At 41.0% G+C, this 17078-nt stretch overlaps 1 protein-coding gene and 1 pseudogene across 2 annotated transcripts; one reads left to right on the forward strand and one right to left on the reverse strand.

Moving 5' to 3' along the window:
- Positions 1 to 874: 874 nt before the first annotated feature.
- Positions 875 to 5489, reverse strand: LOC147826910 (signal recognition particle 9 kDa protein pseudogene; annotated as a pseudogene).
- LOC147826911 (alpha-defensin 1-like) lies at positions 5435 to 9489 on the forward strand. Of its 2 annotated transcripts, none has more exons than XM_087216694.1 (3): positions 5435 to 5659; positions 5960 to 6173; positions 9305 to 9489. In XM_087216694.1, exons 1-2 carry the CDS (start codon positions 5488 to 5490, stop codon positions 6163 to 6165), a joined length of 378 nt encoding a protein of 125 aa, XP_087072820.1. In that variant the 5' UTR covers positions 5435 to 5487; the 3' UTR covers positions 6166 to 6173; positions 9305 to 9489. The 2 variants fall into 2 exon arrangements, with proteins under 2 accessions (XP_087072820.1, XP_087072819.1); XM_087216693.1 differs by having other exon boundaries at positions 5960 to 6161.
- The last annotated feature ends 7589 nt before the right edge of the window (positions 9490 to 17078 follow it).

The raw sequence follows: 17078 nt of genomic DNA on the forward strand, positions 1-17078 counted from the left end.
TGGGGAATCTACATTTATTCTAGATATATGTCACATAAGATATATGATTTCTAGACTCTTTTCACACTTTGAGTAATCCAATCATTTTCAATCCAGCCCATTTTTTTGCTTGTTTTTGTTTTGAGACAGCATCTCACTAAGTCATTAAGTTGCCTGCACAGTGCTCAAAATTGCGATCCTCCTGCCTCAGCCTCCCCAGTTCTGGGGTTACAGGAGTGCACCACTGCAGCTGATTTATTATATTTATATGCAGCTAGATGCAGTTTGCTATTTTTTAATGAGGACTTGGGAGTCTATATTCACCTACAATATTAGTATGTGATTGTCTATATTATCTGGGGCTTTACTTTTTTTGTATTCTAATGTTGTCCTCATTATATGCTACTGGAAGTGGTTCTCCCTCCACTGATTTAGGGCGGATTTCTGAAGAAGTGTATTTATTCTTCTTGAAATGTGTGCTAGAATACACTGAAGCCACATGGAACGGGCCTTTCTTTGGGAGTAAGTTTTTAAATTAAAACTCTCCTCAAAGGTTGTACCTCTAAGGAACTGTTCATTTGTGATTTACATTTGGTAGTTTGTGACTTGGAAATTGTCCATTGGATGTCTTAAATCATTAGCATACTAGTTTTTGTATATTTCTTTGCAATACTATTCTAGTGGCTTTTTTTCCAGTTATCGTATATATTTATTGGTTATCAACAGTGCAAGTTTATGCTCCAAAGAAATATAATGATCCACTAAAATGGCTACACTTAATTTTCTCTTAAAGGCAAATGAACTAAATTTAAGAACTGGCTCTTCTTGGCATTTCATTTTAAAATTACTGATACATATTTACCAGAGAAATTCTTCTACATCATTCTGCCCAGCATCAATTAGTTTCTGCAAGTTTCTAAGACAGATGCATTTCTTGTTCAATTTCCAAAAAATAAATGATAGTTCTCTAGCTGAAAGCACTTATATTCCACAGCTCTAAGATAAACATTAAAAAGAAAATACAGAGAATGACCTCTCGGCTTTTGAACAGCCCACTCAGTTACATAAAGTATTTCCTGTCCCAGTACTTCCTCAATTTCAAGAGATATTTACTTCCTACAAACAGAACACACAGAATCTTCATTTCATACTCTCAGTCTGTTTCCATAGTAACACTGCGGGACTCCTTGGCTACCATAAGTCACATCAGCTGACTGTGGAACTTCTCAATCTTCTTCACATCTTGAGCTTGATCTGCTCTGTACACCAAACAAACTAAATCGTCTGTTACTTTACTACACAAATTCCCATCAGCGTGCCTATATTTGAGAACCACCCGTGCTTTCATCGGGTCCGCGAGGTAGAGCGTCTCGGCCATGCGACTGAACTCCTCCCAGGTCTGGGACTGCGGCCTCTGGGCCTGGACGTGGGCTCACGGCTGCCTGCCCACCCACCGCCGCGACCACCCGAAGATGGCTGCGTCTCTTCTCTAGTGGCTTTTTAAAAGAGCCACGTAAATGTAATTTGAGTCACTTTTCATTTTTGAGTTGTAGTTCATGTAAAATTTCTGTAAATTTTGTAGCAATTTTCAAATACCCAGATTTTGGTTTCGTTGATTTTTTTTTTCATAGAGTTGGATTCTCTGTTTTAGAATTTGCTTCTTTCATCTTTTTTAAATGCTTAATGTTTTGTCTTAGGCACAGTATAAATTTTTTTTCAGTGTCTTTAGTGGGAAATTACATTATTGGTTTAAAATTTGTCTTCATTTCACTACAAGCATTTATAACTACACATTGCATATAAACACTCTTATACCTGCTACTTAGAAGCTTGTGTTGTGCCTTTTTTATTAACATATCTAAAGTACATCCTGATGTCTATTTTGATTTCTTCTTCCAACTTTGGCTCAGATTTTCAGGATGTTGTTTAAATTTCAAATATTTGAGAGTTTAAATTTCTTATAGGCTTTTGGTTGCTACTTTCATTCTATTGGTAAAAGAAAAGGCTTTGAGTTAATTGCAAAATTCTCCAGTACAAATCACCAAATAAACAGAATGCTAGAAATTGCCCCAAAAGGAATGAAACAGTGACTTCAGTGAAACACAAAAGAATAGAAATACAGGAATAGAATTAGAAAAACAATTCATGACACTAATGATGAGTTCAAAAAATGAACCAAACAGAAATTCTGGAATCAAGATTTCAATTAATAAAATAAATTTAAAAAAAAACAAATAGCTTCAACAACAGACTAGATCAAAAAGAAGAAGCAATTTCAGAATTTTAAGTCTTTTAACATAACTAGATCAGAAGAGAAGATTAAAGGACTGAAGAGAGGCAAGAAAGTAAATGAGATTTCTGGCACACTAAAACAAACAAATGTTCCCACCATAGATGTTTAATATAAGGAAAACACAAATAAAAACACAGAGAACTTTTTAAACAAAAGGTCTGAAAATATCTCAAAACATGACTATGATATAGATATCCAAATTCATGATGCTCAAACCACCGGGAGAATGAACCAAAGTGTTCTTCCCTAAAGTAGCACGTTATGATCAAGCCATCAAATGTCAGACAAAAGGAATCCTACTAACAGCAAGAGAAAAGCATCAAATCATGTTTACTGGAAGTCACATTTCTTAGCACAAACCTTGCAGGTTAGGAGAGAAAGAGATGATATATTCAAAGTGTTGAAAGAGAAAAAACTACCCATCAAAGAACACTATATCCAGTAAGGCTGTCATTCAGAAATTAAAAAAGCAAGAAAGCAAGCAGGAAAGAAAGACAGACCATTGCGACAAGAAAATGCAAAGAGAATTCATGGTCATTGTGTTAGCCCATTAAGAAATGTTTCAACCAAATATTAAAGAAAGATACTAACATGGAAGATAATCTCAGTGATGAAGTAAATTTATCCTCAAATTCAAGATATTCTGTTACATTAATGATGGTATTTACTCTCAAATCTCTACCATGAAAGTTCAAAGTAGAAATAGATCCTGATAACTATATTTACCCAAGTTGTTCAGGGACACACAAAATGCAGCATTCTAAAGGAAGGCAAGAAAATTATGAATGATGCATGCAAAGAGACCTTCAGAGCTTTAGTGTCAAGCCAAATTTAAGTGGTAAACACTCTAAAATAGTACATTATATCTAAAATTTTCTACAAAAGTCCATCAGTAATAAGAAAGCAAAAAAGTGCAGCAGACACATCAAAATGAAAAACAGTGGAATTAATGCCAATCACTACTGAAAACTACAAAACTACAAAGTGGACAAGAAGAAAAGAAGACAGAAAAGGAAGAAGAATGGCAAACAACCAGCAGAGTACTGGCAAAGTGCTACCAGGTACTCCTTCTCTGTCAATAACAACTGTGGCTGTAAACGAATGAAATCCTCTCACTCAAAGATGCAGGACCACTGAATGGATTTTTAGAAATGAAACATGCTACTATACGCTGCCTACAGGGATTCTCTGCCCACAAAAAGACAACAGAGCCTGGAGGTGAAGGGACAGAGAAGTGTTCCATGGAAATGCAAACCAAGCGACAAAGAGGAACTTCTTTTGTTTCAGATAAATTAAACTTCAAATCAAGATATGTAATAGGACAAAGAGGGCAACCCCATAATTGTAAAGTTGTCGATTCTGCAACAGGATCTAATAATTTGAAAATATGTGTGCACTACACACCAGAGAACCCAAATATATAAATCAAAATTAAGAGACATAAACTACAGTAGAATGTAATACAGAACTTCAAAACCACACTTTCAAAACTAGACAAATTAGCTAGACAAAAAACAACAACTGAGAAATGAGTGATTTTTTACACTGTGGTCTAGATCAAAAGGATTTACTATGTATTTAGAGAATTTCCACAGTTCTCTAACAGTGGGAGAATACACTTTCTCCCTAACAGCACACAAAAATTCCTCCAGTATACACTGTATGAGAGATCAAAAGGCAAATCTTAAAACATTTTTAGAATTTAACATCATATCAAGTATACATTTTGAATGCTTACAATAAAACTAGAAACCAGCAGTAAAATCACCAATGAGAAAGAACTTGCAAAATATTCCCATGCACAGAAAAGGAGCAAATAGCTTTTGAAGGACGAGGGGGTTCACCAGTGAAATTTAAAAGAGACTTGACCAATTCCTTGTGAAAAATGAAAGTGGAAACCCAACAAGCAAAACTAAAGAGATGTGGCAAAATCTGATCTGTGACAGAACAAAAGAACAATAAATTTCAACTTCCATACAGCACGAAGATCTACGTGAGCAATCTGGTGCTACCACAAGGCATTACTAAACAAAAACAAAGTAGAACCAAAATGGATAGAAAAATAATAATAAAAATCAGACAGGAAATTAATTACATAAAAAATAAGGATAACAACACAAAAGAAATAGTTGGATTTTTGAAAACTTAAAAATCAAGTTACTTTTAGGCAGACAAGGCAAGAAAAAAAAGGAAAAGACAAAAACAAAATCTGATATCAAAGGAAACACGGCAACTGATACTACAGAAGTGCCAAGGAGCGTAAGAACATATTGGGAAGAACTACACAGCCAAAGTTTTGATAACATAGAAAAAAATTAATAGCCACCTAAAGACAACCAGCCTACAAAGATTAGATCAAAGATTAGATTGCGAATCTGTGCATCAAAGAAGGATAATTTTAAGTCATTTGTAGAAAAACAGATGCAACTTGAGACCATAAAGTTAAATAAAATAAATCACACACACAAGCTTAAATATCATATAATTTTTCTTGTATGGGAAACTCAAGAAATAAATAAATTAAAGATCCAAATAAAAAATATATACAATAAGAGACAAGGAGGTCAACCTTTTGCAAAGGGGAAGGCAACCAAGGATGGAGAGAAGGGGAAGGGAGGGAAAAGAAGGGAATGAAAACAGGAATTGGGATGTGCTATGCACAATGCCACACATGGAATGTGATCGTTATGTACTGCAAACGTGCACTCATAAAAATAAAACTTAAAAAGCAATAAAAATAAGAAATGAGAATGTGAGCATGTGAATAAAGAATGAGGAAACTTATCCAATACTTAAGTCTGCTAACAGATGAGAGTCTAGGATAGGGAGATTCACTGCTGAATTGTACAAACTATTTAAAGACAAATTCATAAACTTATATGAAGCTATTTCAAATATTGAAGAGGAAAGATTCCCTTGCTTTCTGTCCTCTTGAATATAAACATGTCAATATTGTAGCAGATGGTAAGCAGGAAAAGATACTGAGTCAACGTCATCGTCAGCTTCGACCAAGCACAAATCAATAATCAAAGAGAACACGGGGACATCAAAGAACCGCAGGGACACTGGCAGCCCTCTCCCTCCAGATCAAACGCCCACCTCCTCTACTGCACCCTCTGCCTCTGAGTCTTCTCCTAGCTGACCCATAAATACAGCCTCACTCCGCCCTCCCACACACCGGGATCCTGCTCTCCACCCTCCAGTGACTCCCAGCCATGAGGACCCTCACCCTCCTTGCTGCCATTCTCCTGCTGGCCCTGCAGGCCCAGGCTGAGCCTCTCCTAGAGAAAGCTGAGGATGCTCTAGAACAGCAGCAGCTCCAGGAAGAGGACCAGGACGTGGCCATCTACTTTGCAGGGGCTGAGCGCTCTGGTCTTCAATCCCCAGGTGAGAGACACAGTGTGTTGGAGGCATGGAGTCCAGAGAAGAAGGTCCAGAAGTGGACTATGGGAGCAGGGCTAGAAAGACTCAGGGCCCTTAGTTGACTGTTTTTAACTTCTGTGGGCCTTCACTTCCTCACTATACAATGAGGAATGAGAGCCAAGTAAATCAACAGAGACGTTCTTCCAGATTTGATTCTTTGTCAAATTCACTGTGCTTGCCATATACTCAGACGTACAGTCTACTTCTTTCTGTATCGCAGTGAGTGAGTAGTTGTTATAGAGAGTTTATTTTTCTCCCTGCTAGATGAGAATTTACAAACTGGAAGTCTCTACTCAACTGCTGGGGAACCAGAGCAACTCCACCCACTGCGCTCCAAGCCAGGACAACTGAGAACTGTGCGCGCCAGACCTAGGCCCCGCCCCGCCCTTGGCGCCCTCTGCCTAGACCCATCCCCCGGCCAAGACCCCGACCCCGGAGAGTACAGGCCCAGCAGCCTGGAGGAGAGGTAAGCCCTGAGGTCGGTTGCTTCAGGGAGAAATAATAGATGGGCCACTAGGCTAGCTCCAGGGAAAACCCACAGACAGTGTAAACTGAATAGAACAGCTGGGGTTTACCCCCAAGAGAGGCTTCTTCACAGTAGGATAGATCTGCCAGATTAATTAGTCTGCCACCTTTGATCTCAGTCTCAGGCAAAGTCTCTGACAGGAGCAAAATGCAGACAAACCTTGTGCCATGGCATAAAAGGCATTATCTGGAGTCCAGCAGCCAATGGGGTCCTTCTTCTCAGCAGCAACCTCTTGATCCTGGTCTTTACTGACTTTCTGGTCTTCTGACCTCTGACCATGATCTCCCATACAGTACAGCCTAAAGCGTTGCAGCTCTAAGTTTTTAGCTGACATCTCTGAACCTTGCCTACTTCTTCCCCTTCCCACAAGCCAGTGCAAAGGCTCTTGACCCACATGTCCAGGTAATGTCACAGCAACAACGCCACTCTTGGTACCAAATTCTGTCTTAGATGCTTTTCTCTCACTGCTGAGACAAAATACCCACTACACAAAATTAAGGGAAGAAAGGTTTAGATAGCTCGCAGTTTGTAGAGGTTTCAGTTCATAACTGGCTGCCTCCAAGTCAGGGTGGCACATGGCAGAGGGCAATAGTTCATGGTGGTGGAAGACAGCAAACCAGCAGGGGACCTTAGTAACTTCTTTCTGCCCCTTCCATCTTATCCAGACTTCCAGGATTAGGGTGGGGCCAAACCAACCAGTGGACTCATTTAGTAATCACACACGCTTAATCCCAATGTCACACACTCTAGATTCAACCAGCTCTGAAAAGGCCTATGATCACAGAGGCTTTGGGGGGACATCTAGACACAAACCGTAACAATCTCCTGTTTCTTTTTCCTCTTTTATCCTTAGCTTTGTTGATTTAATTTGGCATTCTTTTCCTCTTTCCTTTTGCACTCTCCCTCTTTAATTTGATCCCTAATATTTTTCCTTTACTCACTATTCCTTCCATTTTTTCCATGATTTTTTTCTATTACTATTATCTAAAGCTACTAATGTCTCTTTACTCTTTAGTAAGATCCTTTATTCACCTTTATGACCTTCTTATCTTCCATGGCTTAATTTTTCACATTGTATATATTTTGCCCCACTCCCTACAACCGCTCCCCTTACCATTATAACCATTAAGCTTTGTTAATCTATAGATGATTAGTTAGCTGCATCTTACTGTGGTTGGGCACTGTTCCGTTGTTAATGGGGGTAAAGTTTTTCCACTGAGTACATGTTTACGATACATCCATATCCGATTTGTCTAAGGGTTCAGATGTAATCATAGATGTCTTTTCTATGTTGAAGTGTGGTACATTATTGGCTCTTAGGGTTTGTCAGTGTCCTGTTTGTATTTGGTGACAATATTTTACTGCGTTAGCCATGGGGACAGCATAGTACCAGCACAAAAACAGACATGTAGATCAATGCGACAGAATAGAAGAAACAGAAACGACCCCCAGCACATTCAGTTATTTGATCTTTGACAGAGAGGCCAAAGACATATGCTGGAAGTAAGATAGCCTCTTTAATAAATGGTGCTGGGAAAATTGGATCTCTACCTGTAGAAGATTGAGTCTAGATTCATATATCTGACCATATACTAAACTAAAAATAATGGATCAAAGATCTAAAGGTTAAAACAGAAACCATCTTATACAATATAAAATAGGTGCAATTGTTGAAGGCGTAGCCTTAAAAGACTGTCTGAATAGAACTCCGATGGCACAAAAAATAAGACCAAGAGTCAACAAATGGGATCATATGAAGTTAAAGAATTTCTTCACAGTAAAGTAAACAACCAACAGTGTGAAGAGACAACCTAAAACGGGGACAATTTTATTCTAGCTATTCTTTAGACAGAAGACTAGCATCTGAAACAGAAAAGACTCAAAAAAATAAGCCCTCCCCAAAATGAAAGACCCAGTCAAGAAATGGGAAACTGAAATGAATAGACACTTCTCAGGAGAAGTACAAATAGGAAATAAATAGATGAAATAAAGTTCACCATCACTGGTCATTAGATAAATGCAAATTGAATCAAGTTTGGGATACCTTCATATGCCAGAAAGATTGGCTAGCATCAAGAAATCAAAAAATATCAAATGCTGGTGTGGGTGCACAGGGAATAAAACAAACATATTTACCTTGTTTATAGGAATGTAAATCTGGAAATCAGTGTAGAGATTCCTCAGAAAACAAAAAATAGAAATTCCATTTCACACAGCCATGTCCTTCTGGGTATCTTCCCAAAAGGATAAAGTTACCATAGTACAGTGATCCATGCACACTCATGTTTATAGCAGCACAATTCTAATAGCTAATCTTGGAAATGGCTTATATTCCCATCAACAGATGAATGCCTAAAGTAAATGTGGTATTTGTACACAATAGAATACTACTCTGTCCTAAAGAAGGATAAATGAAGTATTCGTAAGTAAAGAATACATCTGAGACCGTAGTATTAAGTAAAATGAGTCAGATACACAAATATTGTATGGTTTGTCTTATACCAGAAACCACAAATATAAATAAGGAGCAAAATAAAATATAAATAATAGCAAGATCTTTTTAAATGGCAAGGAGAACAAAAAATAGAAGGAGCAGGAGGGAAGGGTGAGAAATGGGATGGAAAAGAATGGCAATCAAAGTTGAAATCGAGCATTTGCAAACGGGAAGAGGCCCAAGAGTCAAAAAGAGCAGGGAGAGGTGGTTGGGGGTGGGGAGTAAAAACTGAATAAAGATGCATCAGGTATGTGTACCGATTCCCTATAAGTATAATCAGGGTTACTGCAAACATTTAGGATCAATACAAAAAGAAGAACCTGGAGCCAGCTATGCGCATCTGTGCAAATGTATGCATGCTGGGTCGGGAGCACAGAGAACTGCACACGGGTGAGGAGTGGCCTCCAATGCTGTGAGGGACCAGCACAGGCCGAAGGGTGGAGCCCTGTGCATGGGTGCTATGTCCATTGCTGGGTGCAGTGGTGCCAACATGACACACCCATGCCACTCAGCACGGACCCTCCCTAGGGCTCGCTTCACCATCCACTGCTGACCCGTGTTTAGTACTCAGTGTTCTCTGTGTCCCCAGGGCCAGCAAGAAGCCTGATCTGAAGTTGCAGAAATAGAGCCTGGGGCCTTAGACACCATGTACTCTGCTGTCACCCAGCACAGAGAAGAGATCGCCATTTACATTGATGCCTGGATGACACTTCACCCCTCTACCTGACCTCAGTGTTCCTTCTCTATTTCAAATAAATTCCTCCCAGCAAGTTCTCCATTTGTGCTCCTTGACATTGGTATGTGTCTCAGACACAACTATTTAAGATATCTTAAATATGACACTTTTAAACAGAAGCCTGGCTCCCAGCTTCAAGGATGATCATGGGCTTCAGCACAAAGTGACAAGAAAGATCCCACGAGGCTCATCCTTCTGCTGAGCCCTCCTGTCTCCTAACTGTCTTCATTTCGATTGCACCAGTTCTTTGTCCCTGCCGTCTCCATTATGTTCACACAGTCATAACATCATTACTTGCCGGAAAAGCCAACATCCCCTTCATGACGTGTTGGCCCAGCCAAGGTGAATCATTTGTCTCTTACACTAGGGATTTGATTCATGCCATGAAAATGATATTCAACATGGAGTGGTTATTTAAAGAACACAGTAAGTAGAAGGAAAAGCACAAGAAACCCACACTGTGACATAGATTTATTGCTATTCAACTTCTTGTGGAGTCAAAGCAGGATTGCAGAATTTGATATATAAGTAAAATTGGTCTTCGCAAAACAAAATGCAGAGGAAAAACCTTTCTATTGCATGTCACAACATGCTGTGACCTAAATTACCTTACAGCTGCTGAGAATCTGACAATCCCTGTGAAGTACAGCTTTGCAGGCCTTCCTAGGAACAGTGAGCAGACAGGAGTTCTCCATGTGACTGAGAGTCCCCCCAGTGTCACAAGGGATGGGGCTCTGATTCTGAAGGATCACGCATGATAAGGACTGCAGCAATGGAGTTTAGAGCCATAGATTCTGGTCTCATCAGCCATAGCCCTCCTCCTATTTTATCTCCAGCTTCTCCCCACCCCAGCATGCACACCATTTGAGGTTGACACCCTCCCTGAACTTCTGGCCATGTAAGAGCTCAGGGTCATTTGTAACCCTTGTGTCTCTGAAAAGCCAGTCAGATATTGGTGAAGTTAACTATGCTTCTTCCTCTGTCTGAATGTTCTTCCCTGTCAAGATACCCACTGGTACTTGGACACTCATCCCCTATTTTCTTCAAATAACTATCAGAAGATGAGTTTAAACCCTGGATTTCTGCCCTGCATTCGTAGAGACTCATTGTATCTACTGAACTTCAAGTATTTCCAGTCAGGGATTCCATCGCAGAAGTCTAGCAAAAGAAAATCCCATATCAATCTGTGGATGTTGCAGTTACCTGGCTAAGAATTTCCCAAGAGGTTGTCCAGAGACAGATGAAGTATAGCCTGCAGGAAAGAGGACAGTGTTTCAAGAGAGATAACATGCTTCACTAAACATACTTCTGCGGGGAAATACGTGCATCATGTGTTTGTACTTGGGGCCTGACAGCAGGGTGCAGAGCTCTGTGACGCTCAGAACGGGGTTTGCACTTCAGTGTCTGTGTGTATGTGAGTACGGGGAAGAGAGGACTGGGGAGAGAAGAAAGGAATGTGTGGGGCTCCTCTACTGACCTCCAAGCCCTCAGATGTTCTGCTGATCCAGGGTTTCCACTTCTCCTGCAGGTTCCTTCTCTTTGCTTATGCCCTACACTACCTGACAGGTTATCCTACAAGGCCTGATAAGCCTCTCTGATCCCCATCAATATAACTATTGATCTCAGGCCACAGGGACTCTTTGTGATATACTGAATGACTTTGAGAATAAGCGAGGATTCCTCCTTAGTTTGCAAGGTTGAACACACAATCCTAGACTTACCTTCAGGCAATGTCTCATCAATGCGTCAGAGTATAGGCCTCCGTGGACCCACCAGGGTGTGTGAGGGAGAGCTCCAGTGCACAGTGTCCGGGAGGCAGTGTAACCATTGTCTTTCCCAAGCACAAGTCGGGTGGTGACACGGGCAGCTCTAGGTTATCAGGACAAGAAAAACTGTCCCGCGAGGGGGCGCATTTCCATAGAAACTGGCCTGCGGGCAAGACTGCCTCAGATTGGGTAAACTGATGCCAAATTCAAATGAATATTAAACGAGTGCATGAGTAGACTGAGAGGTACAATAGTCCAAGGGAGCACCTCGGGGATGGATACAGTGTGGAACTTCCCCGCTCTGGAGGAACCTCAGAAGAGGGATTTCAGAGAGAGCTTTGTACCCGTTGCTTCTCTGAGGACCTGGGAGAAGGAGCCTGTGTCCCGAGTCCTACAGCCCGAGTAGCAAGCCTGGCCAGCTCAGAGCAGGTCTCATTTAAAGCCAAACTGCTCTGATCACACCACAGCAGTGTGACTGGGTTGGTGTGAGGTGGAGCCCCCGAATTTGTGCTTCCGGTGTGTTCCGGGAGGCGCAAATGCTTCTGGCACACAGAACCAGCTGGAGACCCCTGCTCTGGCTCTGCAAACAACACAGCTCTCACGGGCCACCTTGCCCTCAGCTCCACGCACAGTGCTGGGCCCGGCGGTCCAGCAGCTCCTCCTCGTGTTCCGTTCATTCCTGTGCCACCCTCCACTGTCACAGCACTCTTCCCATCACCCGGGCAACCCTCCTAGCGGAAGTCTAGGCTCCAGCATCCTGCACAGCCTCGCTGTGACGTTCCCGCTGTCTCACGCAGCTGCTCCGCAGGCCCTGTCACCCAAAGCCCGGGCCTCTGCTCCCACAAGCCCACCATCCCCGGGTGAAAGCCCACACTGGTCTGTAATGATCCAGAAATGATCTAGGTCGCATCAGTGCCCTGACAGCCAGAGCAACTCAGCAGCCTGTTCTGCAGCTCTCTGTCCTCACCCTGGGTAAGCACATGTCCCAGGGCACAGGAGCCTTGTCTCCATCTCAGTGCCATCTTGGAGTGGAGCAGAAGGCCCCAAACCAGGTCAGGCTGAACCGGAGCTATGGCCATGCCCGGAAAGCACCAAAACGTTCACTTCATCTTCCTCGCCACCAAAGAGTAAAAGGGCATCACGTGCCCTCAGCGGTAGAAAATCCCTTTGGAGCTGGGGGGGGGGGTGGAAGCCTGTGATTCCAGCCCTCCAAGAGGATGAGGCAGGAGAGCCGCGGAGTTCCAGTCCTGCCTGAGCAACTCAGTGACCTAATACAAGGCCTGGTCTCCACTGAAAGAAGAAGTGGGGAGCCTGAGGATTGGCTCCATGTGGAGATCCTAGATTCAAGCAGGAAAGGAGGGGCAGGAGAAGGAAAAGAATGTCTCTGCAAAACAAAATGTGTCGCTCTCTCAAAAGGGACATGGAGGAACCATTTCATAATTAAAGACGATGTTCAAAACAGCAGCATACACAAAGGGCCTCATATCCCACAGCATAAGTACTTAGAATTTTAGTTTATTCAAGAACATTTTGTTATGAAAAAGAGAACTTACACATAAGTTGAAATCAGAGAGAGACAGAAAGAGCATGTCAACATATTAAATGAATGCATTTTTCTTGGAAAACTTGAGAACAAATATCCCCCCCACCTACCCTGTCCAACCACCTTAGAATACAGCATGCCAATGTAGCTCTAGTCCCATTCTGCCACAGATAATCCACCGTATATTTGGGCCTAAGCCACTTCAGGGCCACAGAGGAAGGAAATGCACTTTGTAGCTGTCACTTCCTCTATATTTTTGACATTCTTGATTTTAACCCATTTCTTGAGATGAAACTCACATACCATTTTGTTTACTCATCTCACACATCCAAGTGTAAAACAGCAGGTGTTTTGCATGCTCACACGTGGGTACGACCAGCCCGGGGTCCCTTTCAGAATGGAACCACCTCAGGGCCACCAGGACCTTCAACGTCTGCTCTCCCAGCTTCCTAACCCAGACTCTACCCATTAATAATCTTACTCTGATCTTTAGATTTATTTGTGCATTCCTGGTTAAATATATCAAGAAAGCCATATGATCTGTGTTTCTGTGTCTGTCTTCTCTTATCTCCTCACAAGCTTCTGTGCGGTTGCATGTACTTTGGCTCCTGAGACTCTGCCTAGGACACTGTCCTGGCTCACAGGGTACAACTGTCTTTCATGTACTGAGGAACCCCCAAAGTGTTAGCCCACAATGAAGCTGTTTTCTATTCCCACCTGCAGGGTGTGAGGCTTCGGGGATCGCCACACCCTTGCCGACATCTGTCCTTACCAGAACGTTTGGTTCTTGCTATCGTGGTGGGAGAGAAGTGGTCCCTGGTGATGGTTTTATTTGCTTCTCCATATTGAAAGATGATTTCAAGCATCTTTCCAAGTGTTAATGGCCATTGTATACAGTCCTTGGGGACCATTGTATACTGTCCTTGGGGAAGCACAAATGGAGATAGATCACCGGTCAGTTCTTAAACATAGTTATCTTTCTATTACCATGTTGCATGTATTCCAGACATGCATCTTGTGAGAGTCAAAGTCTGTTTTTTCTCTCTGAGTTGTTCTATTTACTTTCTCGATACTGTCTTTCCAAATTCAAAAGCTGCCCATTCTGAAATGTACATTTATATATTTCTTGTCATTCATGATATGGTATTTTCTCTAAGTGTTCACTGACAGATGCAGGAAATGAAGGTTCACCCTTCGTCCTCTACGGGTTTGAAATTTTACATTTAATTCTGTGATCCACTTTGCATTGTACTTTGATTACATTGTGAGGTAAAATCCTAATAGATGCTGCTGCTGTGGCTGGCAGCTTGCCCACAAATGACACTGAGATTTGTATTTCCCCTTGAGGGGTCTTAGCATTCCTCAAGGAAGTCAGACTATCATGTGCACCAATTTTTTATATCTGGACTATTAATTTTATTCTGCTGACCCACATGCCTGTCACTGCACTGATTCCTCACTGCTACAATTACAACTGCTTTGTAGTTAAGTTTTGAAAACGGTGCTCATTTGTCCTTCATCAGGTCAGTTTTCACTATTCTGCATTTCTGGAAATTCTACACAGATTATAAGATCAGTTTCTCAGTGTTGTCTATTCATTATTTTTTCTGTTACAGGGTCTCGCTACATAGTCCTGGACAGCCTTGAACTCACTGGAGAATCCAGGCCGGCTGGAATTCCTGATCCTCCCACTTCAGCCTCCCCAGGGCTGGGATTACAGACATGAGTCACCACGCCTGCTCAGTCTGTCAGTTTCCATGAAGTCACCTGGGGCTGTGAAAGGGACTGAGCTGGACTTACACACTACACAGGCAGAATTGCCATCACAAACTCACATCTTACCGAGCAGATGCTTAGGGTGTTTTTCCATGTACATGCAACTTTAAGACATTTCTCAGCAGCATTTTGTACCTTTCACTGAACAAGTTTTGTGTTCTTTTCTTCCATTGGTTCATGTGTCTTTTATTCTTCTTACATTATTCAATAGAAAGCTTTGTAGTTGATATGTGAATGTTTGTCACGAGTGTGTAAAATATAACTGAAGTTTGAGTCTTGACCTTGTATCCTACAACAATATTAAACACATTTATTTGTTTTAATAGTTGTTGAGTAAATTCCTTGGTATTTTTCATGTAAAAGATTGTATTCTCTTCAGACAAATATAAGTTTACTTCTTCCTTTCCCATCTGGGTCCGGTTTTTACTTCTCTGACTTGCTCTGTGGCCCAGGCCGGAGCAAGAAGGCGGAATAAGGAGAAGTTGCAGGCACAGCCTCCTGCAGCTGCTGCCTGCCCGTGGAGTGGACCATCCGTCTCCACCCTGAGTGGACTCTGGGTTCGGTACCTGATGAGACCGCACTGAGGAAAGTATCTACTCTCTGTGCAGTTTTTTTTTTTTTTTTTTACCAGGAAGGAGCACTGACTTCTGCCAGTGCCTGCAGACACCATCTTGAGCTCTTCATTTCTTACGCTATTGCTCCACAATTTTACATGACTTAATTTTTGGATGCTAAATCACCTTCACCTTTAACATATATATTGGGCTGAGTCATGGGTGTGTTGTCTTTTTTTATGTAGTTACATGCAGTTTGCTCATATTTTGTTGAGGATTTTTGTGTCTATATCCAGCAGTTATACACACTGTCCAAAGTACGGTGTGCATATAATTTAACACATTATTACAGTAAGATATATTTTCCTTAAATCCTCCTCAAAAATACTACAAACACCATTGAACACATGTATCCTATCAATCCTGCAACTTTCTGAAGCAGTTCTGGAAGTCCTCTTGGGGAAATATTTACAAAGTGAGATAAAAAATACAGTGAATGCTGCTGCCAAGTGCAATCCAGCAGACAGGCAGGCTCCTAAAACATTACACTGTGTCCTCATCCTCCTTATTCATCTTCATATTAACTTATCTCAAAGTACATTCTGATTTTACTTCTGACTTCTTCTTGAACCATGCTTTATTTTTATGACTGCCGCATGATTTTCATATAGCTGTGAGTTTCAAAAATTTCACTCTGCTATTGAGTAGTAATTTCATTCCCTGTAGTCTGAGGACATGCTTTGAGTTACTCAAATGACTTTCTACTTACAGATCCTGAAGAAGTAGAAAATTTACACATTACCTTTTAAAAATTAAAATAATAATAATAATAACCTTAGGAAAACTGATTTAGAAACAAAATAACACCAGTGATTCAACAAAATCAGAAGGGCAATTTGTGATCTCAATAATGTTTTGAAAAAATTAAATAAAACGGAAATTCTGGAACTGAGAACTCAATGAAGAAAAAATAATAAAATAGATGGCTTCAATATCAGACAAAATCAAGAAAGAGACAGGTTTGAATATGAAGACAAGATTTTAGATATAACCTCATCAGGTAGAAGTAAAGAAAAAGATTGAAAGACAGCCAAGAAAATCAATGGGACTAATTGAGCACAGTAAATAAATGTGCCCACTATAGGAGATTCACAGGAAGAAAAAAGAACTCACAAAACTTATTTAAAATAAGAATTGCTGAAAATACCTTAATCTTGAGAGTAACATGGATATCCAGAATCATAAAGCTCAGACAAAGGTCTACTATCTCAAATCTATAAAAGAACTTAAAAAGATCAGACTCCCCCAAATTTAAAGACCCAATCTGAAAATGGGCATCTGAAATGAACAGACATTTTGCAAACAAAGAAGTAGAAATAGCAAATAAATACATGAAAAAATGTTCAACATCATTGGTCATTCCAGAGATGCAAATGAAAACAACACTGAGATTCCACTTCACTCCAGAAAGAATGGCTGCTATCATGAAATCAACCAATAACAAATGCTGGCGGGGTTGTGGGGAAAGAGGAACCCTGCTCCACTGCTGGTGGGAGTGTAGACTGGTGCAAGCACTGTGGAAATCAGTATGGAGATACCTCAAAGAACTAGGACTGGAAGTCCCATTTGACCCTGCTATTCCACTGCTGGGGATCTTCCCCAAAGAATTAAAAGAATCATACCACAGTGATATATGTGCACCCATGTTCATAGCAGCACAGTTTGTAATAGCTAAAACTTAGAAACAGCCCAAATGCCCATCAACTGGAGACTGGATAAAGAAAATGTGGTTTTTTTATAAAATGGAGTACTACTCAGCCATAAAAATGAGAAATTAGAGACATTTATAGCTAAGTGGATGCACATTGAGGCGATACTCTTAAGTGACATAAATAGGACACACATGTATAAATACCGAATAGCTTCTCTGGTGTGAGAAACTGAAAGTGTAAATAAGGACTAAATGTATAATAGGTAATGTGAAAAAA

Source organism: Heterocephalus glaber, unplaced genomic scaffold (assembly GCF_053883595.1).
Source record: "Heterocephalus glaber isolate CG9 unplaced genomic scaffold, H.glaber_assembly_v1.0 deba00001458, whole genome shotgun sequence".
NCBI classification, from domain to species: Eukaryota; Metazoa; Chordata; class Mammalia; order Rodentia; family Bathyergidae; genus Heterocephalus; species Heterocephalus glaber.